The sequence below is a fragment of the Pipra filicauda genome, unplaced genomic scaffold (genome assembly GCF_003945595.2).
Source record: "Pipra filicauda isolate LSUMZ 115617 unplaced genomic scaffold, ASM394559v2 scaffold29_size4552773_pilon, whole genome shotgun sequence".
Classification (NCBI taxonomy): Eukaryota; Metazoa; Chordata; class Aves; order Passeriformes; family Pipridae; genus Pipra; species Pipra filicauda.
In genome coordinates this window covers 737497-763645 of record NW_024104420.1, presented here as the reverse complement: position 1 = coordinate 763645, position 26149 = coordinate 737497, and the positions used below count along the sequence as shown (strand labels likewise).

Here is a 26149-nt window from a genome sequence, read left to right as displayed (position 1 = left end):
AATATACTAGAACATTTTAGTTCCTTCTTCCTGCTTTTAAGCATGTCCCAAGTTCACCAGGTTTTGTCTTCCAAATACAGGTCTTGGACCTCCTTCCACTGCAAAACTCCTCCTCTCTGGATTTTTTGTGCTTGGTTCCACTATGAGTGCTCTTTCAAAGCAAATTTCCTATTTAGAGCTGAGGAGATAAACAGAGTTGGCAGCAGTCAGCCCAGCCAGTGAGTGCTAATAGCTCCTCACCTGGCGCATCCAACTGCTCGGGGAAGTTCTAACCTGGCACTTTGCAGTGTGAGTGGTTTTATTACGCAGTTACGTGAAGCAACTTCCAGAGGAGCACAACTGAAATACGACACGTGCAGACGGAGCATCGCTTGGGCTGCTCTTTGCTTCGCCCATGTGTTTGTGTTGCCAGGTAGGGCTTTGAACATGTACAGAAGAGACACGTGTGTCTAGAGACACACAGACCTCCAGCGCGGAAGGTCTGACCATCCCGGCTTCTAAAAGGGAAAAGCCCACACTGAACCGTGATCTCTTTCATTTAGTTAGCAGTACGTAAATAAGATACAACTAGTTCTACTGGCAGAATTTCAGGATTTTTTCTAGTAGTACTTCAAACTCAAAGTCACGCATCTCAGAAAAATCTTTTCTGAGACTTACAGATCAACAGCATCACCACACTTGTTGCCCCTGCCTCAAGACCCCCAGATCAGTCCTGTGCCCAAGCACACTCTGGCGAGGGGGACGACTCACTCCGGGGGAGCAGAAACACTTCTGGAAAAATAGCAAAGAGCTACCCGGGACGAGCAGCGGAGCTTCGGCGCCCCCGAGCAGCAGCCCCGTACAACCTCCACCCACACACGTCGACGCGTGGCCAAACTCTCCCAGCGCGGCTTTGGGCGGCTCCCACCTGCAGAGCGGCTCCCACCTGGGGCTCCGCCGCACCGAGAGCCGGCGGGGCAGGAGGCGGCAGCGACCCGGCCCCAGACCCAGCCGCGAGTTCCAGCGGCACTGCCGGGGGCCCCAGCGGGCGCACAGAGCAGGGGCCGAGGCAGGGCCCGGGCAGGGGGCTGGGGCAGGGGCCGGGCGCGGCCCCCGCGGAGCGGAGCGCGGCACTTACTGTGTGGTGGCGGGGCGGGGGCGGCGTTGCCTCCGCGGGGCAGCGGCGGGAGCGGCGGGGCCGAGGCGGTGCGGGCGGTGCAAGCGGGCGGCGATCGCGGCTCCCCGGCGGGGCCGCGGGGCGGGGCGGCAACAGGGCCCTGCCCGCCCGAGCCCCGGGGCCGGAGGTGGGAGCGGAGCCAGCCCAGCCCCACCCGCCCCGCCGCGGGTCGCACCCGAGCCCCGCCACCGCCCCTCGCCGCTACCAAAGGAGGAGTTACAATTAGTACAAGGGCAAGCCCTGCATGCTGAGGCATTTTAAATTTTGGCAGCAGCTTTCTGCCGCCGGGCTCGTTGCGTGCTGTACTCGTGCCCAGCGTACGACTAGAACAGGGGAACTGATCCTTGTACCTCTGCTAAAGGTGGGAACACCAGAGGGGTGAAGCTCCCCAAGACTCTCAAAGGTTTTCAACTTAAATGAAACAGAAAAGGGATTTAAAAAGTTAAGTTGTGGCAGACACAGAGCGCCATCACTACATCGACCTCATTCCACTGCAAAATGACTTAGTTGTACTCAGTTCCGCCAGTTACACATTGAAAAGAAAAAAAAAAAAAAGAAGAGCACACAACCCTCCCAAAATACCAAAAGGCTACAAGGAAAGCTAAGGTACGAGAAGCTAAGGCGTGCGGGGGGGTGGGGGTCAAAACCATGCAGATTTTAGACCTAAGAGTGGGGAGGAATAAGAAACACCAAGAAAGTTGGTAAATCAATATCTTTATTTTATAGAAAGTAGTTTGATCAGTGTGCTGAACCTGCCATTAGCGGTGGTTTTGCTATTTTTAATAAAAATAAACATTTGAAAAAAATTACCTTAGAGAAGTTATCATCTCCAAGCTTATCTCCATTTAATCATTGTTGCTTTTTTTGTAACTATTGCAACTAATCTAACACTGGGGGCTCTTAAGAGGAAGGGAGTGGTACCTAATGTAGGATATCTGAACAGTTTATTTCCTGCAACTGGTAGCGAGGTTCCTAAAATGCAGTAGAACATGTATGACTTCACATTGCACCACTGTAGCATGGTACAAAATCTGCATCTAAATTCCATTTTTCTCCATAAACATCCTGCAATGTCAGCTGTCAGGTGAGAATTTGCTAGTGAAAAGTCACACGGCAAGCCAGTTTAAGTACCCAGATGACCAGAGTTTTAAACTTCCACAAGTTACTGAAGTAATCCTAAAGAATTTGGATCACATACCTGTTTGAGGTAACTGAATCAGTAAGCAACACAAGAATGACGCACTCTGATAGCATTATGTATTGCTACACAGACAAACACAAGTCACAACTGCCAGTCTATAATATTTAAAAGGGACATTATCAACTACATGCCAAGTTATTTTGTCTGGACAATAAATTATTTTTGATTAAGCACTCGTAAATGCAAATTTTACTTTCAATCTGTGCACATGGCTACTTTAAGCACAGAACCCTCTGCAGGCACTATCACCCTTAAGTTTGAGTAACTTGCATAGCAACGGGGAAGAAGCATTAATTGCTGGAGGACAAAAGTCAGTGGAAGTTGTTAAGGGCAATAGCTGGAAGAGTTTTAAGTTCAGTTCTCCAATGACTAGATTTCAAGTTGAGAGTGTCCCTTTAAAAGTTTCAGTTACAACAGAAGTTAACTCATTTTGACTCCATCATTACAAGAAAACTACCAATAATTTGTCTTACAATAGTTAAACATCAATGAACACCATACAAGCAAACAACTGATTCGTAAATGAAATAGCAGCAACATGGAATTCTAGAAGGTTGAGTTTCTGCAGGATTTATTGGAAAGATTATAAAGATGTGGCAAATACATTGTGATTTTACATAATTTACTTTTGAGAATAGCTTATAGTAACTATAAACATTATTGAAAATGTCTGCTCACGGTCAGTACTATTCTGGTATAAGCATAAGTTTGCCAGGATTTTTCATAGTGCAGCTTTACTCAGAAAAATGACAACATTGTATGTCTTGGCAAATTGACATATAAAAACTGCTCAGTTCCCAGATGGTAAGACAGCTTTTTGTGATTGCCAGTACAATAAACTTGAGCTTGAAATATTAAAGCTAATGAGATATAAATATTTAAGGACAAAACATCAAGGACATAATTATATAATACTGCCATGATTTTTGCACATGTAACTTTTTTAGTTCAGTGGATGTATAAAACTGATGCATGTATATAAGCAGCTACAAAGTCACGGTTTCAGCTGATTCTAAAGGACTGCGCTACTGTTTACTTCACTGTTTTCCCTCTTCCATAAGAACACAGGATATTAGAAACTCAGCCACTGAACAGACACAACATACCCATTGGGCAAGTCTGTTTTGTAAGGTGGTGTCACTTTTAGTCACTTTTCTGGTCCATCACTGTACTTAAACTGTTTTGTTATCAAGTTCGATTTCAATCTAGTGTTAAGGAAGAACAAATACAATTGAATCACTGAACAGCTGTACCAGCTTGAAATGCTGTCACATGTTTCTTCATGGCAAAACATTCACATTCTTTTTATTGCACAATTTGAAAATTCAGGTTATGTGCATAAAAACCTTCATAGTGTTTGCACTGCAACTTGCGAAACATACATTTAAAATGACCTTAATACATTTTACAAAATCTTTTTAAACAACTTTATATTCTTAAGATAAAAGCATCCTGAGAATGTTACATAGTTCATTTTACAAGCCCTTCATTTCTGCTAAGCTTTGTTTATCCCCATAGTTCCTAATTTGACAAGTTTATTTTACAGTTAATATCTTGGTGCTATATTTCACAAAATATCTTTTAGCAAAAAGTACACCACTGGCATTCAAGTAATCCAGCCTCACATCTAATTTACAAATTAAACCTCTGTCAAGCTCTCAAGTAAGGAAAAGTAAACCAAAATACAGAAACAGTTTAGCTGACTAAAAAAATGTAAAGGCCTTGCGCATTAATAATTTGGTCAAACGTTTAAGTTATGCAGTTTAATATTTTGGCAAAAAATACCCCAAACTCCATCTATCCTTTTCGAATTTTTTTCTTTCACTTGACACCAGATGTAAACATACAGTACAAAGCCTGACACTGGTCAAGTAATTTGCTGTTGAGTTTTTTCCTTTTTCCTTTTCTTAAAGTACTTAGGAAAAGCAGACAAACAAGAATGTAAGTGCTAAGAATGAACTGAGTATCTTTGGGCTAAATAAAGACTCTTACTGGAAAAAAAAAAAGGCAAAAATAAATTAGGTTGGGTTTGGGGTTTTTTTCCTCTACATACAGCTAAATAAATAGTCTTTGAAGAAATTCTAGTGCCATATCCTAAAGCAGTATCTTCCTGTATCTTTTTGATCAAGACTAAGGCTTCACACGTAATCTTGACGATTTTACTAGGAAGATATCCATTCATATTTACATTTTACTTTTGTAAAGGGAGTGTTCAGGATTAAAAATATATTTACTTTTAAAAGGTAAGCCTGCCATCCTGATGGCAGTGATTTTAGCTATAGAACAGAAGACAAGTTACAGAACATCCTTCAGTTTCTTATACCCAGATGAGAGGAAGAAGATCAGGCAAGTTAAGAGAGGTAAACAGCCTGGATTCCAGGAATGGATACAAAGAGTGGCTCGTTACATGAATGCTTGCATGACCAGGAGCATTCACTCCTACAACTTTGTTTCTCTTCTACACACAGGTATAAATTTTTATTGTCAGCTGACTAAATAAGTTGAGAAGAGAGACAGTTATGGCTGCCACAGTGAAAAAGAACATTACCTAAGGTTTCCATTTGGACAGACACGCTTTTAGAAGGTGGCCAAGTGTTGAATATAAGCAGAGGTCATGCCCAGATGGTACACTCCTGGTGGGAGTGTAACTACCTCAAAAGGAAGAATAAACCACTTCAGCAACATCTTAATAATATTATAATTATATAATTCGGAGTCCTATATAGCTTTTATTTTAGGCAACGATCAAAATCTGAAGGACTTTGTTAATCTTTAAGGCATTAGTGCATCAGGGACTAAAAGCTCCAGGTAATAAATACAGGGTTGGGGGGTGGGGGAGTGGGAGGTCAAAGGGGAGAAAGGAAAAACCAAAACATCTTTGTGTCACAAGCTATCCTTGTGCATCTGCTTTGTTGGTTAGTGCCAGGAAAAGCATTTTCAGGGATAGCAGAAAGGGGAATGTTATTCACTATTCTGAGAAGAACATTAGATCATAAATTTCACATCATTTTTTAACACATCCTTTAAAGGGCTGAATCTATCAGGCAAGATTCTCATCTTTACTGTTCCATCAGCACCACAGGAGAATATGTGATTTGCTGGTCCTGTCTCAATTTGCATGACTCCCGTCCCAATGTTTCTGAAGAGAGACTGTCGAGCGTGCTCATTGATGAAAGTGTGAAGAAGATTAAATGTAGAAAGACTCCACACCTGAAAGACCATCAAAACATCAATCTCTTATAAGGAAAATTACCATGATCTTAAAATTCAGCAGTCATGAGTCATGGAGAAACTGGACTACATTTTGCCTTTATTTTTCTGACACTAACTGTAAAAGAAAAATACGTAGCAATATGTAATGACACAGTTATAGAATATCAATATGCATTTTCTATAACAGGGAATATATATACAGCGACTAAGGTACCACTAATTAAAAGGAAGACTGCAATGTAAGACTAATATTTTGTAATTAAGTTAGTAAATACGAAAGTCAAGATTGAGAACAAATGCAGTACATATGACATCTGATTGTTCCACACCGGTACCAGATTCTTTCCGAATGTACACATCATCTCTGCTCCCTCCCCCTCATTAGTACCTTTATGTTGCCTTCAGCAGATCCTGTGACAAAATACTCTTCTGTAGGATCAACAGCAATTGCTTTGACTGGAGAATCATGACTCTGAAGTAACTGTTGCTGCTGTTTTTGTCGAAGATCAATTACACATGTAAAGCCTTTTCTGCCTCCAGATATTAACAGCTGATGTTTTGGAGCATATGCAAGCACAGTTGCTCCACTATCATGACAGACAAAAGCTGAAAGCCAAACAAAGGAATTTAAATAAAACACAGTACTAACTTCAATTCTCCATCAACCTCTAATGGTTGAAGACAGTAGCAACAGTGACTTTGATGCTGTAATTCAAGTGATCGCAACCAGCCCATTTGTTCCAGTACCATATATATGTAATCCCAGGTTCACATCAGCCATTCTCAAGCTATAGTATTCTCAAAAAAATCCTTTTCTTTTTATCCTTGTGTAATCACAAACTATTAATCCCTGACCAGAAACAGATTATTTTCAAAGTCTCTAATGTTTGTTATTTTAAGGCATATAATTTCCATCAGAAATTCCGCCTAAACTACTTGCCCAACTACCTTGCAAGTTTCCTCTGGTTATTTTACTGATAATTTGGTGCTTTTCACACTTATTTGGATACGTCTACTCCCCCAAATGAGTGGAGGAAGTGAATGAAAATGACAATTTCCAGAACAATGCTCAGTATATTGCACTTGTAGTTCAAAGGGTCTCCAAGTTTCTATTCAGAGATTGCATATGTCCTTCACATACAATCAAGCATTCATCATACTGTAAGTAAACTCTCTGATCTTAATTCTGTATTTCAGATTTTGAAATTTGTTGTATTTCTTGCAACAAAGTATAAGTAATAAACCTAATGAAACCTTGCTAAATATTATATCTCAAAAAGCATGCTTATAAAGCATATTTGTAATACTATTTCTGGATACTACTTATCTATATAAACCATTGACAGTATTTGGCACAATACACAGAATAAAAGTGCCATGGAAGTGGACAATCTTTGAGGGCAAAAATGCACTACAAGTAGAGCAGTTCAGTTCATCTCTTAATTCAACTGTGAAATTTACTACACAAATGTGAGATCTTATTTGTATATCTGCTGGTTCAATATTTTCATAAAAATATCAATATTTTCTATAAAATTAGGTGTGTTTATTCATATACATATCTTCAGACAACTGTTTTGTAATCATGTCCTCATGTCTTTATTTTGTCTAATATTTAATTAATAAATTTGGGGTAGCAGCACGGATTTATGAATACAGACACAGCCACAGGAACTTTAAACAGGAGGCTGTCGATGCATGTTGTACAAAAACATATAACCATGCTAAAAACTGGGGTTCTGACAATGTTATAGCTATTGTCTTCTCAATATGCTACTCACTACATGGGGAAGCTGCTCAGAACCTTTTAAAAAGGAACAGAAATGCTTAGCTGTCAGGGGTTGCCCTTGTGGTGCAAAGACACAAGGTATGCAAAGGAAGGTGCTCATGTGCATGAAACTGATCATTTGTACAGAGCACTAAACAGTTTCTCAAGAATCTGGTTTTATGTTCCTGTTAGTGCACTCACACAGAGCAGTGTAAGATGCTTTACTGCTAATGCTAAAATTACTTCCCATAATAACTTTTCCATAAAGATAGACACAAAAATACATATTTTTTACTGTGATCAAATATTTTGGTGGTTGTATTTTGCTTACCATGCACCAAGCTATTTGTGGGTGAAACCAAAGTGTCCCAAAGACAAATATTTCTGTAGGAAAAAAAATGCAGTTTAAATCAGTGACAAATGTTCTAAGGTATTTTGAACACCTGAGAAGCCATCTGAACCTTAAAAAGTCTTTCAATGATTACTTTTGAGCAGACCTCAAATTACTTCCATAGTTATATATATACTGCATGAACATGCCTTCTACACAATCATTCTATAAGTGGCTTTTCTCATAAAGGATTCCTATTGAGATGACAATCTGTTGTAGCTGAACTCACAGGAATGTCAGCAGTTGTTGATGTTTCTTGATCAATACTTACTTACAAAAATAAGTGTGAAATGAAGAGCTACGCTAGTTGTAATTTAAGACAGGCTCGTATGATAAGAACAGAAAAGAATAATTCAGCTGGAAGTGACCTAGAAGGATCATCTAGTCCACCTGCTTGACACCTAAGGGGTGACCAGAACTTAAAGCATGTTACTAAGAGCCAAATGTCTCAAACATGGAGAGGCTTGGGGCATAGACCACCTCTTAAGGAAGCCAGATCCAGTGTCTGAACTCCCTCTTGGGAGAGAAATGTTTCCTGATGTCTAGTCTGAACCTCCCCTGGCACAGTTCTGAGCCATTCCCCATCCTATCACTGGATCCCAGGGAGAAGAGCTCAGGATCTCCTTCTCTCCCTCTCATAGGGAACATGAACAGAGTTTTGTGCTTCCTTACAAAACCTCCTTTAATAGACATATGAATTTAGATGCTAACATTGCTTCTTTCCCCCTCCCACAAAGAAAGAAATCAAGTAGAAGTACAGGTGGCTCTTAAACTACTTAAGAAGAATCATGAAAAAAAACAAAGTGACAGAGAGAAGGTATCTTCATGCATTATCAGAGCAGTTCTTACCTGTTGTCAGAAGACAATCCCGCTGTGGCTATCAAAGATGATGAACTGATGAAAACAAAGTCATTGGCTGTTTTGTTATGACATTGCCACATCTGAAAAATTGCAGTTTAGAAATTAATTAAAAGGGAAACGTATTTTGTACAAGCGTGAAATATTAAATCTCCTTGAGAAGGTACGCTGTTCAAAAGCAATTTAAAGAGCATGGCATATAAAGGTATTGGTATGCCTTGCGAAACTCTTAATGTTTCATGAAAGTATACTTTCCAGCCCTGCATAACTGTCAATTACAGAATCACAAAATGACAGAATATGCCAAGTTGGAAATGACCCACAAGAATCACTGAGTCCAGCTCCTGGACCTGCACAGGACCCTCCCCAAGAATCACACCATGTGCCTTGAGAGCATCGTCCAAGCGCTTCTTGAACTCTGTCAGGCTTGGTGCTGTGGCCACTTACCTGGGCAGCCTCTTCCAGTGCCCAACCACCCTCTGGGCGAAGAACCTCTTTCTAATATCCAGCCTAAACTTCCCCTGACACAACTTCAGGCTATTACCTCGGGTCCTATCACTGCTCACCACAGAGAAGAGATCAGTGCCTGCCCCTCCTCTTCCCCTCACCAGAGAGCTGTAGACTGCAATGAGGTCTCCCCTCAGTCTCCTCCAGACTGAACACACCAAGTGACCTCAGTCAATCCTAATTTGGCTTCCCCTCAAGGCCCTTCACCATCCTTGTTGCCCTTCTTTGGATGCTCTCTAAACAGCTTAATATCTTTCTTATATTGCAGCAGCCAAAACTGCACACGATATTCAAGGTGAGGTCGCACCAGTGCAGGACAATTAACTGACAACTAACAATTACAGACTAGTCTCAATGAACATTAAAGTTATTTCAGATCTAACACTGCATTTTCTACTCTCCACTTAGCAAGTATGATTAGAACATAAGAACTTGTCTGTCAGACATATCACAGAATGGGAACAACACATAATTTATTCTTGATTAACACTGGTTATCAGCACAATCCCCACTCTCTCCTAACTATTCTGAAGGGGCAAAGAAATAAGAGAGCACAACACAAGGTTATGGAAACTAATTTAGTTTTCAGCTTACCAAATACGGCTTAGGTGAAGTTCCAGTAAGCGGGCAACATTTCCAGTTTGTCTGATATAAACTTATATATCCATCAGCATCAACAATTCCAAACTGAAAGAAAATACATACTCATAGTAAATACATATGTATTGCAAAGAAAATGCCCACAATTCTTCGAAACTACTTTAGATTTGAAGAATGCGAGTTTCTGTTAATTTGCAATTATACTGGGGGGAAGAGAGAAGAGAATAAGTACGGAAATATTCTGTCAGTTACCTTATTTCCTTGGTAATTGAACCTCATTCGAGTTACCCTTGAGTTGCCACCAGATCGAAAACAAGTGATTTGCTGAGCGTGACCCCATTCAAACATTCTTACACTACCATCTTGAGCACCTGTTAGGTCTGCAACAGAAAATATTTACATGACTTTTCACAGGTGTTGTAGCTTTTAAAATTTTAAAAAATCTCACACCACCTCAAAGTTACTAGTGCCAAACTATGTGCCATAGTACCTGGCTTGGTGTAGGAGTAGGAGGTACCACTGGAACTTGTGTTATTCATTATTTAATTAAGAACTATATTTAGATGGTACTGAAATATGAAGCTATTTACTTGGAGATAATAACATATTTTTCCCACTATCTTTCACTCAAGTGACAAATGAAACAAAAATACTTTTTGCTATAAAAATATCCCTGTTTCTAAAGGCTATTCTAAATCCCCCGGTATTGTTTTTTAAAATTATAAATAGTTTCACTAAAATACAGCTTACAAACAACTTTCATACAGTAGATTGCCATGCTAGTATAAAGTAGCATACTGAGAAACAGGCCAATAAGAAATATTTAGTCTTTAGATAACTTTTCTTGTTTTTTTTTTTTAAACAAAACTGAACTTACAATATGGTAGTGTTGGGTGAGAAGCCATTCTTCTGACGTTATTAATAGCTTTCTTGAGCATCTGTTAAATATACAACAAAATAGAAAAAAAATTAACAGTACTGATGAACAAAAAGTTACTGAACTGGAGAATAATTAGTGATTGTAGAGAGTTGTCTCCTATCAAATTTCTTACTGAAAGCAAGTACTGGGTTTAGAGATTAAGACAGAACTCAGCTTCTTCCAAGACTAGTGCACATGTTAACACTTTTGCAGCTTTATACATCTAGGTAAATATTAAATTTTTGCTTCAGAAATGTATGGATCCAAACATAAGCACTCCTTAGACTGCAATCTTACCTCTTTTCTTGCCAATTCCTTTCTGATTCCATTAAATTTATTGGAATATTCCTGAATATTGTAAGATAAGCAAAACAGAGGCAGAAGCATGTAAAGAAAGAGGTAAACAAACTTTAACAGAAGTAAAAAATAGGAAGGAATATATTTATTTTCAAGTCTAGTTAACTTATTGCCATTGCTTGGAAAGTGGTTATTTGTGGCCATCCAGAATAAGCAATATACCTAGTAACTGGCATTAAAAAATAAATAATAATAAAAACTTCTTTAAAACTTTCTGTAATTTTGCAAATACAGATCCACTGACTTTTCAGTAGCACTTTTGTTCCTATGCTCCACACTTCGCAAGGTGCATTGCCAAGATCGCTGTTTACATTGCTGTTTTTCTTATTTTATTAATTCTTACTGGGAAGAATTCAATGTATGAAGAGGCCCGGAGACATGAGACAATTATGTTTAAATCTCATCTAATTAAATTGTATGCCCAACCCACAAAAGGAAAAAAACCTATAGGGATTTTTTCATCATAGAAATATATCTGTCCCTGTGATCTCTCTTCCTTTCTTTTCTTTCTATTAATGTATGTCAAGGTTGAGTTTTCATTCTTTTGTTTCTTGATAGTTCTTCTCAAAAGTATCTGACTACTTTGAGGACTGTCTTTCCTCAGAAAATTGTTGGACTCTGCTCATGCATGTATTATTTACCTGAACATTTGAGAAAGGCATAATGTTATATTTGAGCCAGGTGCTAGCTTCAAATGAGAACACAAATGAAATTTTGTGGCCAGAGCACGCATCTTCAACACAGCAGCTTACCACTTACTACACACCAATATCAAGCTGGCATTGAATTACTTTCAAAGAATCATTTAGATTGGAAAAGACCTTTAAGATCGTATTGAATCCAACTGTGACCTTCAAGTGCCATAATTTTGTGCAGTATCTTGAAAGTGCTTGTCATGAAGCAGTAGATAGTGATCAGTATTTCAAGCATAAGATTCTCCCTTGCCTCCAATCATATCAGGCTGTCAACCGGAAAGAGGCATGAATTACAAATTTTCATGTGTTTTTCATATGATCCAATGAGTAGAAAAGTAATATTCTCTAAATTATCAAAAGCAAAAATGAAGAAAAGCACTTGGAAGGTAAATAATTTATTTTCTTGCTAAAATTTCCCTGGGTCTGGATTAATGGAGAAACTGCATGCTCTTGATGACATCTGGAAGCAGATTTAGGTATTTTAATTCTCAAAGCTTTATTTCACAAGACTTTCCTGAAGATAAAAAGATCTTCAATTATGTATTTTCCTTTTTATTTTCTTTAAGTACTTTAAATGTCAAGGAAAAATGTCAAATGGTTTGGTAAAAATATATACACATTTTAAGGTTTAGGACAAGACAAGAGAGAATGATGTTCTTCAAACATTTACTGATCGGTGTGTGCATTTATAATTGCAATACTTTGTTCCCTAAACTTACAACTTATCTCTATGAGTAAGTGGAAGAACAGTTATTCAGGTTTACTCTAATTCTCCACTAAAATGAAGGGCTCTGTTGAGTTTTAGAGCCACCAACTTTTACCCAGAAGTTAGTGGAAGTCATTTTCCTTCATTCAACAGACAAGCACACATCACAATCTCTTAACCCATGATGGATTATGCTTTGGAAAAATGCAAACTTACAGAAACATGCCTTTGAAAGACTGCTAACATAACTCTCTGGTGCAGCATCTCCAATTTAGAAGACACGCACAATTATCAAGTGCAAATACTTCCATTATTAATATAACTGACATTTGAGACTGCTAGCCCTTACTTTCCCCTTACAACAGCTGATGGCTAGAACACTGGTTACGTTGCTGGAGAACTGGGTGCTTTGGGTCTAATGTACAGTAAGCCTGAAAGAATAAAAAAGCTCTTAAAATCCACCCCACCAGTTGTTCAACAGGTAAATAATGGTGTGAGTCACAATGTCTTGTATGACAAGCTGTTGAGAACATTACCTGAGTTTCAAAGCTGTAGCTACATCCTAGTACTTCAGTGCCCTCTTAGAAACACCTCCTGTAAGAACTGTGTGAACACATTGTGCTGAAGTGTCTGATGGTGAGCCTCCTTACTTACCTTGTATGAACTGTGCAACAGGAAACAGTGAAGAGTAACAAAAAAAACCTTAGAGCTAATAAAACATTAACTGCCTGAGTATCATCAGTCTAATAGTCTCCCTTGCTGATGAAAGTGAAGCAAAGACAACAAGACTGAGAAGCCAGTTATGGTAGAGAACAGTGGGCTATAACTACTAAATGGGCTGCACATTATGGAAAAGCAATGATGACAACAAGAATCAGAAGTAGTATCCGAAGGAACAAAGTAGTAAATAGTAGCAAAGGAAAGATTTTAGTGAAGCTGCTTTTCTTCCAGGTTTGAGTCCTTCCACAGCAACATTATTTTCTCCCAAGAATCCCTATATCTTCCTGCATTTACTTTGTCCTTCATTGGGTACCTTTGTGTTTCTTCCCTAGTGGGCAGGTGTCGTTCTGTGCTGTGCTTGGTTCTCTGCCACAGTCAAACAGTATGCCAGACAAAATTTAGGTCCAAAGTTTAACAGCAAATGCATTCAACACAAGCATAACTAAATATCTTTAAGAAGAAAGTTCTACTACATACAAAATAAAAAGTCAGATAAGTACATAAGTTTACATAATAGATTATATAATTACTTAACGTTGAGAAACACACACACAAAAATTCATACATACTTATATATATAAATGGAAGTGAGAGGAGAAAGCAGTGAAGGCATTCAAAGAATACTTGCAGAAGAGATTGTGGTAACAGAGCTGCAACACTAGAAACTAGGATCAGTATTTCCTAAACAGAAGGCAGAGGTATAGGTACGGGCACAATACCCACTTCGATGTGTGGATAACATTATCACTCTTATAATGCTTATTCCTTATTTACTTCTCCTAATCAACAGATATTTTCAAAAATCAAATACAACATTAATTAACATATGGTTATTTCATTCTGCCACCAGTTATAGACTTGCTTTGAGCTGTTAAATGACACAAAATGTAGCCAAGTCCCAAGACTTAATGCATTCAGTTATCCAGGAAAACTCCACATCCGTGTGCAGAAGGATCAAGAGATAATGGTGCCTTGTATGACCCTTTCAGCCCAATTAAGTGTCTCCAAATAAGCATCTCCCAGCTAACTAACAACAGATCTGCATTATTAGACAGCATCTATGCTGCACAGGAACTAAGATAATTGTAGTCTAGCCATTGACATTGTTATCACTTGATCTGAATTAAATTTAATCTAATAGCTTTTTGCTCAGGGCCAAGCTTCATTCCAGACACAAAATCATTCCTAAAACTCAGACTGAAGCTGAAGATCACACTTAAAATAAAAGCCACTTCAACATTTCATTTAAATATTTCTACCCAATCCTTACAAATTTACAGCCTGAAATCTGCTGAATATACACTTTTTAGATAGAGCATTTGGCTTCAAGCCATCAAAGAACAATTTAAGAAGCAACTTCTTACCTAAACCCTGATTCTTTATTTTTAAATTATGCATTGTAAGTAAAGAAAGCATATATGGCTTGTCTAAAGGCTTTGCTTGCTTAGTTGGTGTCCCCTAAATTATGTGCAATATTTGTAATAATAATCTATTATGGGAATTGTTATAAAAAAATCCAGCTCATCTTTATTACACTGACAAGCTACATTTACTTACACGCTAGTTGTAAAATATAACTAGCAACACTGAACAGACAAAAGGAGATAAGCAGATAGAACACATGAAGGTAATCTTTGACAAGTGACTTACCACAGATGCACCCCTGCCAGTTTGTGTACTACCAAGCCAAGGCATATTGATAGGTGTGCCAGGATTACTATGAGTATATGGAGTAGTTCCCTGAACATTTACCAGATCATCACGAGCATGTATAACTAAGAAATCATCAGCCCTGTAAATGAAAAAAGCACTGTAAGTTAAGATTCCAAACAGCAACATTAAATACCATGCTTTGTTACTCTGAATTATCCACAGTCAAAACTGTGATATTGAAAACAAAGAACATATACCCTTTATTTTCTATTTCCACATCATCATCAACCCAGGTATAGATTTGCGTAGCTAAAATCGCAGAAACATCTAACTCTTGAATATCATGACTTGATGCTATTGCAATGCAGTTCCGATTTGCCTGAAAAAAAGTAACACACAGAATGGGAGATACAAAAGGAAACCTCACAAAGGGGCTTATTTTAGTTTTCTATGGTTATGGCACCGTTGTTCACACAAATACACACTTAATTTATAAAACCCCAAACATATATGTCTGATCTATATATGTTTAAACTTGACTCCTACACACAAGCTTAAAGAAAAAGTAGATACCACCTCTCCATTCCCTCAATGTACTGCACAACAGAAAAAAAAGTCAATTTGTAGTAGAAGCGCTTAATTATAAAAAGGTAATTATGAAGTGCTTTTGAGAAGGGAGTGCTAAAAGTCCTGTGTGCTAAAAGTAGCTAAAGGTGCTGGCTAAGTTTATCTCACACATTCACAATGGGACAACCATCAGTGTTATCAGGTGGAAGTACAACACGATTAGATTATTCTACCTCCTTTACACTCACCTTATTGACTGCAAAAGCAGTAATGATGTCAGACTCTTTATGGATTATTCTTGCCTTGCCTCCTGGGTATCCCATATCTGTTTCTATCTGTATTTAAAAAGTAAAGCACAATTAAAAACAAACTTCTATGCAACACTGCTTTTTAACAAAAGTACAGAGACCAAACACTGTTTCATATGAAAATTCTTTTTTTATTTCATTTGAATTCTAAGAAAATTCAACAAATACATCCTGTAACAACTATGGTAAATCTATTTGGTGTAATAATCTACTTCCAACTGCCATGTTGAGATCACCACAGCAACAGAGAAAGTGTAATTTGTCACAGAAGTCACAGTTCTATGTTCGTTCTCAGGTTTTTCAGGGATGCTGAAAACCAGCAAGGCTGCATACACACTTGCTGTTGATGACTAAAATTTTGAATCTTGACATTTTGCTCTCAAAAAATTTTGTTAAGTCTTTGCAGGCTCTTAGCAAACACTTTTTGCTACTGAAACTGATGAAATAGTACAAAAGAAGATACTGGCAAGCTCCTGAGCAGGAAAATAAATTTAAACTTTGTCAGCTTACCTATTCACATTTTTCCACAATTGAATAAATCTGGAATTCTGTACACTGAAGTATCACAAACTTTTTACTATTACATATTCTTTTTTTTTTCATTTTTCTTAATGTGATCTAATGTTGGATTTGAGTATCGTCTACCATTTTGTATTTTAGAAGTACACTGGGGTATGTGCCAACACACACAAAATTCTAAACTCTACCAGCACTGTAGCACTTCTGTTCAAAATTAAAGAGCTCAGCATTGCAAGTATTACAGTAATTAAAGACTCAGTCTATTGCAGTTACAAAATTATTTTACAGTAAAAAAAATGGCACTGCCAAACTAATGGTGATCTGAAAATTTAAACCTGAATTACAAATGTAAAATCTTATATTTTCTTGAAAACGCAAAGAACTATTCCAGAACTATTCCCAGCTCTCATCTTCAAATTCTTAATCTTCTGACATCTGAAAGATTTAATCAAGGATATTTTACTTGAAAAAACAGTAAGACTGTGCTGTCAAAGACCTGCAAATCTTTTTTGAAGTCTGAAAAAAGTCTATAGCTGTTACAGACAAAGAAGTGGAATACTTTTTTTTTTATGTCAAAACAAAATTGATATCTTGTTGATTTTATGTATGTGACACTGCACAAAACTGCAGTGACAAACAGATACAAAACCATGACCTGTGTGTTATGGTGAACAAACCTGCATGAAATTAAAATTACTTTTCCCCAGTCGGTTCCAATTACCTATTTGTTAATACCACTTTATCATATAATTAATAATAATAAGGTAGCCCAAGGACATCACAGGGTGTTCTTGTTTGTCTTCACATTAGTTTTGAAAAAAGAAAGACTGAAGAATACAGTATTCATTTGAATTTCTAGGCAGAATATTATACCTTTTCAATACCAATCTTCCAAGAAACTCGCTACAAAACTGTTATATGGATTCATTTGTCACCATGTTTAAAATAAGGTTCAGGGAAAATTTTCAGTAGCAAACCAGTATCATGCTAACAAAACTGCTGTAACTTCAGTAAACCACTTCCACTTATAGGCAACTATTCAGACATCTGATATTGGTGAAAGGTCCTGTATGTACTATATACCATACTGCTACTAAATTTTTGTCACTTGTGCAAATCTCAACTTCAGCTCTTCACTTGCCATAGCTACAGAATTTGATACAACATATTGTTCATACCTGGTTGCTTGATGCGGCTTTCTAGCATAATTAAGTTTCAGATAAACTCTATAACAAGACTAGTTTAACTCAATCCCTTGCAAAAGTGATTTTTTAAGTTTGCTTGCTATGACATCAAAGACTTTTTTTAAGTGAAATCAGCACCATTTCAAAAAGAAAGTACTTCATAATGATGTAAGATCTAATAAAATTGAGGATTACTACTGCGTACCTTATTGATGATGTGCTCCTCCACCACAGAATTTTTCATGGTTTCATTGTGCTCCTCTAATGACTTCACCAAGGAAAGAACAACCACAGAACAAAGCATAAAGGTAAGACATAACACATAAGGTATCAAGGAAATCCTTAATTCTTTGTTTTTTACCCCAACACAGAACAACTGAAACACAGCAGCATGTTTGCACACACACACACATTTTATGTAGTAACAATAATTAACAAATTCTAAACTCTGTATTCAGTACAAAACGTACTGATTTACCTACTCTGTGATGTAACAGCATCTTGTCCATCCCAAAAGTCAAATTTATTGGAAAAAAAGCAATCTACACTGACAAGATAAAAAATAAAGCCAACACACCTATGCTGTATAAGGCTGTACATGATCCTCCTTTGAAATATATAAAGCACATAAAAAATCTCCCAAAACACCTGTCCATACAGCATAGCAACACAGCTGCATTAACATGAAGCATGACCAGAAATGGTGCACCTTTAAAGGACAAACAATTTTCCTTTTAATTGCAGTCTGCAGTGAACACAATTAGCCAAACAAGCTAATATTCTAGTTGTGACAGAATGAAGGTTAGGTCATAGAGACCTCTCTGCTGCCATGTCATCAATATTTACTAGTCATAAATATTCTTTTTCCTGCATGTTTAATTTGTTCACATCTGCTGCTTTCTCTTCTGTTTATGCTACTCCACACTTTTTCTATAATACCAGTAATTCTTTTAAAATACTGGGAGTAGGGACGAGTAAGAAGAAAAAAAACCTAAAAGTCCATTACAAAACCACAATTTAAAAACATTTTACTGAATCTGGAACCTGGAATCCAAGAAGGCACTGGAACAATTTATCAGAGACAGAAACTGTTGTATGACCAATTTTCTTACTAAAATCAAATCATAACAAGACAGAGAGCAGCGGATAAAAGCCAGAATGACTGTGGCAGGGAAAAATTCACAGTTTTAGAACTGTGGCTGATGAGGTTACTGGTTTTAATCTTTGAAATTTTCGAGTCTGTCACTCTTTTGAGGCAGCTTTACTGAACTTAACGAAGAGGCTGACTATAGCCAAGTTGTGCTAGTTCTCATTCTATAATCACAGACTGATTATTTTTGTATTCTACAAAACAATGGACAAACATTTTTTATTACAAATACTGCAGATTTAGAGTCATAGCCAACAGCATTAACCATTCATGCCCTAGAAGTAAACATGCCAGCTAAATAACTTAAGTAAAAGTTCACAGATTGACCTGCAATATTTTCTCCATTTTAAACACCATACTGACCTCATTTAGGCATCGCTTCTTTGTAAAAATATTTCTGATAAAGGTTTCCTGCACTTCTTCCTGTTTGACCAAGTATTGCCAGAGCCTCTTCACTGATAGTGCAACATGACTGCTAGATCTACAGAATAAAGTCAAAATAAATATTTACACACTGCTCATACTTATACAAGAGTGCAATATCTTACACTCGAATCAAACTATAGTCAGAAGAAATGCTGAAGCAAAACTACAGATCTATAGAAACTACACAAGATCTATTTGGAAGCACTTTAATACCCTCTTCCTGAAATACCTACATGTGAGAGAAGGCACAAAAGGAAGAAGGAAAATAATATGTAGCATTTTTTCCTCCTGTTTTGGGACAAGTGAGAAAAATCTCTTCAAGAAACTACACAATGATAAGGGCAGCATACAGATTATTTATTAGTCCAACTCATTCTTTACAACATGGATAATTTCTGTTTAGTGCTAATGATTGATCCTATCACATGGGCAGTGAATGACTAACTCTTCCTGCTAGACACATATCATCAGCTGTGCAATATCTCTGAAACACCCATGACTTTTCAGTAACAAAACAGGAAGGACTGTAAAATCAGATCAGAATTCAAATTTTATGCTTATCCCTAGAAACAATATGCTCAAGCAAAAATTATAAATGCAAGTACAGCTGCTTATGACAGGCCAAAAAACAACAAACTGAACTGCTTTAAATCATAATTTAAAAATATCAGACGGCAGACACATGTTAAACTGTGACCTTTTAATCAAGTCACATTACTAAAACTAAGTATGACCACAGTAAGATATTTTACAACAAAAAGACAGACTTTTTGCTGATTCTGCAATCCATAGGTGACAGTAAGACTAAAAAAGCAGATATCTATTTAAAAAATTATAATTTAAGAAACTGAGCACACTTTTCTGGCTGAACATGCAATTATGTGAAGTCATAACTATGCAAATATTACAAATAGTAAATATTTCTTCTCTGATTTTAGGTAATAATACTGATAAGAATGTGATAACATTACCTCCAAAGGTAGGGCAATTATTTCATTCATTGTCTCTAATCCTTAATTACCTCTTAAGGCAAATTTTTTATTCTTTAGTTTATTGTCAACCATACTTTTCCAAAGACACTAAAAATCTATATGTTAAGCTTCAATAAAAGAACTTAAAAAAATTAGAAACTGTTTTCCTGATCTTGCTCTGGATCAGAGATGCATGAAATCTGATGTGCACCCACCATCTCACAGTGGATTAGAGCAAATCTTAAAACTGGCATTTAGTTATTGAATTCTATCACATGCACTAATAATCTAATGCTTGATTTATATTAAAGATACTATAGTCAGTACTTATATAAATTAGACTCACCTGAAAGGAGTGTTTGTAGGCTCAAGTAAAGTTTTATGGCGAAGCAATGCAGGACCAGCAGCTAGGGAATCTTCAGAAGCATGAACTGAAATATAATGTTGAGGTGGACCCCCATAGAGCTCAACACGTCGGAGAAGAACTTGTTCCCAGCGCTGCAAAGTTTTCAAAACTGCATGGCATATTGGGGAGCTAACTGGAAGCTCTAGAAAGACAAGTAAACAATAATAAAAACCCTCTCTTTTCCATTATGATCTTGACAAAGATAATTCCGGCAGCTGAAGACTGAAGTTTATTTCAGTATCTCCCCAATTAAGCTTTATTCAAACCTCAGTTTGATATTTACAAATACAAAAAGATGAACTGCTTTGTGCTATCACTGCTAAATACAGGAACAGACTTCTCCAATGCTGACAAAAATTAAATATTGGAACAGATTCTCCTATGTCAAGGCATATAGGTGACAGGCAGGTGATGAGAGAAACATGACATTCCTTCATCATAACAGGTAAATTGCGCCCAGCTAATCTGGTGGCATTCTATTGTGGACTGACTGCACTAGCAGGCAAGGGAAAAGCAATGGATGTCCTCTATTTTTGACTTCTGCAAGGCCTTTGACATAGTCCCACACAACACCCTTACCTCTCAACTGGAGCAATAAGGATGGACTATCTAATGGCTGGAGCTGGTTGAATGATCTCAACCAAAGAGTTACATTTAATGTCCAAATGGAGATCACTGGCAACAAGTGGCATTCTTCAGGGATGCATACTGGGATTAGTACTGTTCCATATCTGTGACAGTGATACAGTGGTAGTGAGTGCACCCTCAGGAAGTTTGCAGGTAACACCAGGATGAGAGGTGCAGTTGATCTGCTGGATGGAAGGGATGCCACCCACAGGGACCTTGACAGGCTTGAGGAGTGGGCCATGTGAACCTTCCAAGCTTACACAAGGACAAGTCTACCTGAGCCAAGGCAATAACCAGCACCAAAACCGAATGAGTGATGAACAGATTGAGAGCAGCTCTGCGGAGAAGGACTTAAAAGATATCAGTGGATGAAAAATTGTACAGGAGCCGGCAATGTGCGCTTGCAGCCCAGAAAGCCAACCACATCCTAGGCTGCATCAAAAGAAGGATGGCCAGCAGAGTGAAGGAAGGAATATGGCCCCTCATACCTGTTCTCATGAGATTCCACCTGGGGCACCACACCCAGCTATGGGGACCCCAGTGTAAGAATGACAGGGACCTGTTGGAGTGGGCCCAAAGAAGGGCCATGAAAACAGGTCAGAGGGCTGAAATACCCCTCTTGTGAAGAAAGGCTGAGAGTGTTAGGGTTGCTCAGCCTGGACCAAAGAAGGCTCCAGGGAAACCTTATAGCACCCTTTCAATATTTAAAAGGGACTTAAGTTAAAGACAGAGTAAGACTTTTTACCACGGCCTGTAGTGATAGGACAAGGAGTAATGGTTTTAAACCAAGCAAGGAGATTTAGATTAGATATAAGGTTGACATTTTTTATGATGAGGATAGTGAGACAGTGGAACTGGTTGCCAGAGAAGTTGTCGATGCCCCATCCCAGGAAGTGTTCAAGGTCATGTCAGATGAAGCTTTGAGCAACACCATCTAGTGAAAGAGTCCCTGTCCTGTGGTAGGCAGGGCTGGACCTAGATGATCTCTAAAGGTCCTTTCTAAACCGAAACCATTTCATGGTTCTACAAATCTATGAAACAAGGAGTAGGAAGGTTGTTACTTGAATTACAAAAAGCCTATAGTGTTTCCACCAAGAAATACATATTGTAAACATTCTTATGTGACTAAGAGGCAAAGAAAACATAAGTACGCAGAGACTTCTGCTAACTACTGAGCATTCCTTTTCACCCATTCATTTTATCCACCCACAATATTATTTCATAAATATGCCTGTATGATAAAGAGTATCAAAACATTTATTCCCAGATCACTGAAAAATTAAGAACTTTTGAACTAAAAATAAAGCTACATTATACGTATATTATTCAACATATTACTGATTTAAAGTGTGGTAATTAGGTATAAAGAAACAACTCTGCTGCTTATTACCTGAAAGATCATGTCCAGCCAAAGGGTAGAAAATCTTCAAATTGTGAAGTACCAGCTGAACCATTGCCAATCTCATCAGTGACCAACTAACAAGAAAGCACTAGTAAGTCATTTACTAATAGTAAAATAATTTTTTCTCACTTAATCAATATTAGGATTTAAATTTAGAGCTTCAAATCCTCATTATAAACTACTAAAAACTAAAACCCGTATTTTAGAATATTATAGATACTCTGAATTCAAAAGTCACTATACTTTATATTGAGTACAATAATCATTGTGAAAAATTAACTACTAAGTCTAAATAATGCATTCCCATGAAATATCAAGTAACTGGTGTATTAACTTAAAAATAAAAGGCCAGAAATACAAGCAGACATTGTAGAAGATCTTACATTCTAAAGCTACTTACCTGTAAGAATTTGAATTAGAATGCTCTTGATTACATGAATTTGATGCACACACATCTCCATCAATGTCTTCATCATCTTCATCACTTTCCTGGCTCTCTTCTGAATCATATTCCACTCTACTTTGTGAAGGAAGAAATGGCTGAAAATTTAAACAATATTCCTTAAATTATCTTCTTTTATCTCATTTTAAATTACCTTTTAAAAATTGAATTGTTAAAATATTTAATGCTTTTTATAAAAATGCAGGCACGTCATCTTACTCAATTTAGTAACATTTGGAGTTTGTACCTCATGAAAAGGGTAATTGTCCATAAGCACTATATGCTTAAACAGTTTAACTATTTTTCATATTACTGAAAATTCGAATGTTGAAAACATTAACAGTTTTCCAATTCTTATTTTACTTTATTCATATATTTATAGGTCAAATATATCAAACAAGACGTAGGACACACAAGCTGGTCAGAGAGAAGCCAAAAACTGAGTATATTGTCTCTAGTTCTTCCAAGGGCTAAGAGGACAAAAGACCAAGAAAATCCTATCCTTTCCCTACAGAATTCAATATATGGCCAGCCTACTATTGGTGCCTCACTGTGTTTATTCAGTATTTGCAACTTCTTTTTTGTCCTTGTTCCTAAAATACAACTGACATATTTATTTTGCTGGTACAACTAACATATGATACAGAAATGTGCCATTACGTACTCGTATACCATTACGTAACTTTCTACAAAGAAAGATCTGCCACAGCAGACTTAACAGGAGGCAATATAATTTGATTTCTAGTAAGCTTACATGTTCATTTCATCCAATTGAAATAGCTGACAAAAAGCTTTTCACATTTCCTTGTTCACCTAAATAGCTGGCCCATAACTATCTACACATTAGTACGCTGCAAGAATAAAAAACATGTTTTGTTCATACCATTACCTAAAACCAAATTAACTGAATAACAACAGTTTTTAAGAAAGCTATTTCAAAATATCTATTTAATGTTTTCGAAATATCTGTGTTTTAGAAAAAGCTAAATGCGAGCAATAAAACCCGGCACGTTTTATCATATCAATATCTAGAATAATGACTAAGATAAGAAAAACTACCGGTCCAGAAGTGACAGAAGACATTTAATTGTCATAATAGCAAAAAATTACCTTTGCAATGAAATAATCCCAGATGCTAAGCTCAGGAGGGATAAATCTTTCTTTGTGACATGGAAATTCTTGGTCTACCAATGGCAATGCAGGCAACTGAGAACTCTCTTTCGGTGAGGTTTTTGATGGAAGTCTGTAATGTTTTTGCTGTTTCTCTCCATCATCTATGGAAAAAGAAAATACAGTATGTTGCTTTAAACCATCTGTTTTACCTCCCTATTGCTTTTAATGAAGGGATTCATAACAGAAAGTAAAAATCTTCATTACAAGTTTTCAAAATTTTAACGTTTCTGTAACAAATAAAAATAGAAAATGCTGATCCTTAAATACATAAAACTGATACGTAACTTGAACTCCAGAACATGAAAACTCCCAGCACAAATAATACAGAACAGTAGAGTACACCCATAACTGCATTACAAGCTCTCTTTCTACAAAGATGACAAATATCATTACTCAAGCAACAATATTACAAAACTAAATCACTTTAATAAGAACTACTGAATACTGATAATGCTTGCTTTTAAGACAAGCCAAGAGTCTTGTCTTTCAGAATATATATTGCAAATATGTAAGCAATATACATTCTTGCCATTCTTACTCAAGCTTTAATTCCATGTCTCCTTGTAGTAGAGGTCTGTATTTTTTCTAAATGGTACAATTCTGCTAAATCCCTATGTCCCAATACATTTCTCCAGCAAATATGAAAGATCCCGTTTAAACTAATGCAATCTGACATATATCTTATTAAACAGGGAAGGACTAATTATTTGTAGTAACACCCTAAGTCCTAGGAGTAGAGAGGTCCCCTTGCTTGCCCCAACATTGACTTTTTTCACACAAAAGAAGTGTCTGTGGGAGATTTATCTGACTTACATTCTTGATGATTACAGTACTCAAGGAAATACTTTATCCAAGCTTAATGCAGTTATATCACCTAACAACCTGAAATCATTCTGGACCTTGTTAGGTGAATATCCCAATACAGCCTTTGTGTTAGTGGAGGAGGAATGATACCCGTTGTCACTGTGCCTGAGCAATAAGTTAGTGTTCTAGCTCTCCAGAACACATTTGAAGTGAAAGGGACAAGGGAGAAAAGAAATTTTATTTGGAGACTTGATACAACATGCTGACCATCACTCACTTTCATAACAAACAAAAGGGACTTGAATCAATTTCCTACTTCATTGTAAAAGGTGGGGTTTTTTTATTTTCAAGTAGATATATGTAAGGCATGAAGATTAGTTTCTATAGTGAAAAAATAAACGGGTTCAAGACTTAAGTAAAAACATAGAAAGCTAAAACATTAGGATAAAAAGGAAGTTGATTTTTTGAACTTCCTCTTGGAATCCATGAAATTTCCAAGATTTATTTAATCGAGTCTTTTTTCTTCAGTAGAGGGCAATATGGGTTGTCTTATGATCAAAGTTTTTGGCTGACCTAGCAGCAGTAATAATTAGGATCCTAGATGGCAATTCTGCAGTCTAAAAGAGCTGACCTGGAGAATGGATGTTACTGTCACTGAGTACAAGCATCAACATGTTGGGCCAAACTGTTTGCAAGGATGAACTAAATCGAACATCATAAATACAAATGGGTTCTTTATCGTTTTAACTTTCCAATTCCCTTCTGCTCAAAATTAACCCTCAAAACTACCGCTGAAGCCTCCAAAATTACTTTCTCCTCTTGATAATGCTTGGGATGGCAAAAAAAGAGCCAGCACACCTATGCATTCCTGGAGTGAACTACTACAAAGAAGTATTTCCTATACCCTTATTTTTTTTGTTTTTTTAAGTTTTATCCACAGGAGACTTTTGATTCTTGATAGATGCTTAAAAGAATCAAAAAATTTCCTTCAAAGCTCTTATGGGTATTCCAATCACTTGAACACAGAAGGTCTAGCACTCTGGACAAAAGAAAAATAGCACAAATAGCAATTATATTCCATGTATAAGACTTCCTTGCTCTTAACACAAACTGAGACAACTGTTAATCCCAACTCACGTAAGATTTAAGTGGATTGTTTAAAAAAAAAACTTTCTGATTTTTTATACCTCACGATTCTTTATGCTTTTTCAAATGGACAAATTCTCTGTACTCACACTAGCTGATGGAATTTTTTCATAATTTCTGCTCATTTTTGAACAAGAAAAAAACATGTTTTTCCAAGGAGATTCAAAAAGATTTCTGACCATGTATGAAGATGAACATTCATTACCATTGCAAGCAGTTGAACTACTGTGCTAGTTTTGGCTCGGGTAGAGCTAATTTTATTCACAGTGGGTCATATGGG

At 37.1% G+C, this 26149-nt stretch overlaps 1 protein-coding gene across 5 annotated transcripts in view; it reads right to left on the bottom strand.

Moving 5' to 3' along the window:
- Positions 1-1853: 1853 nt before the first annotated feature.
- DMXL1 (Dmx like 1) overlaps positions 1854-26149 on the bottom strand; it is an 83170-nt gene continuing 58874 nt past the window's right edge. For 3 of the 5 annotated variants that reach the window (XM_027729626.2, XM_027729620.2, XM_039383110.1), the window contains 17 exons: positions 23857-24020; positions 22705-22844; positions 22293-22378; positions 20216-20417; positions 18836-18953; positions 17528-17590; positions 15560-15646; positions 15002-15123; positions 14742-14883; positions 10911-10961; positions 10572-10632; positions 9947-10074; positions 9689-9781; positions 8579-8670; positions 7670-7722; positions 5959-6176; positions 1854-5567 (listed from right to left, as the gene is read on the bottom strand). In XM_027729626.2, the coding sequence (XP_027585427.2) occupies positions 5343-5567; positions 5959-6176; positions 7670-7722; positions 8579-8670; positions 9689-9781; positions 9947-10074; positions 10572-10632; positions 10911-10961; positions 14742-14883; positions 15002-15123; positions 15560-15646; positions 17528-17590; positions 18836-18953; positions 20216-20417; positions 22293-22378; positions 22705-22844; positions 23857-24020 (2045 nt within the window). In that variant the 3' untranslated portion in view covers positions 1854-5342. The remainder of the gene's footprint in view (positions 5568-5958; positions 6177-7669; positions 7723-8578; positions 8671-9688; positions 9782-9946; positions 10075-10571; positions 10633-10910; positions 10962-14741; positions 14884-15001; positions 15124-15559; positions 15647-17527; positions 17591-18835; positions 18954-20215; positions 20418-22292; positions 22379-22704; positions 22845-23856; positions 24021-26149) is intronic. The other 2 variants (XM_039383112.1, XM_027729622.2) reach the window with 1 other exon arrangement.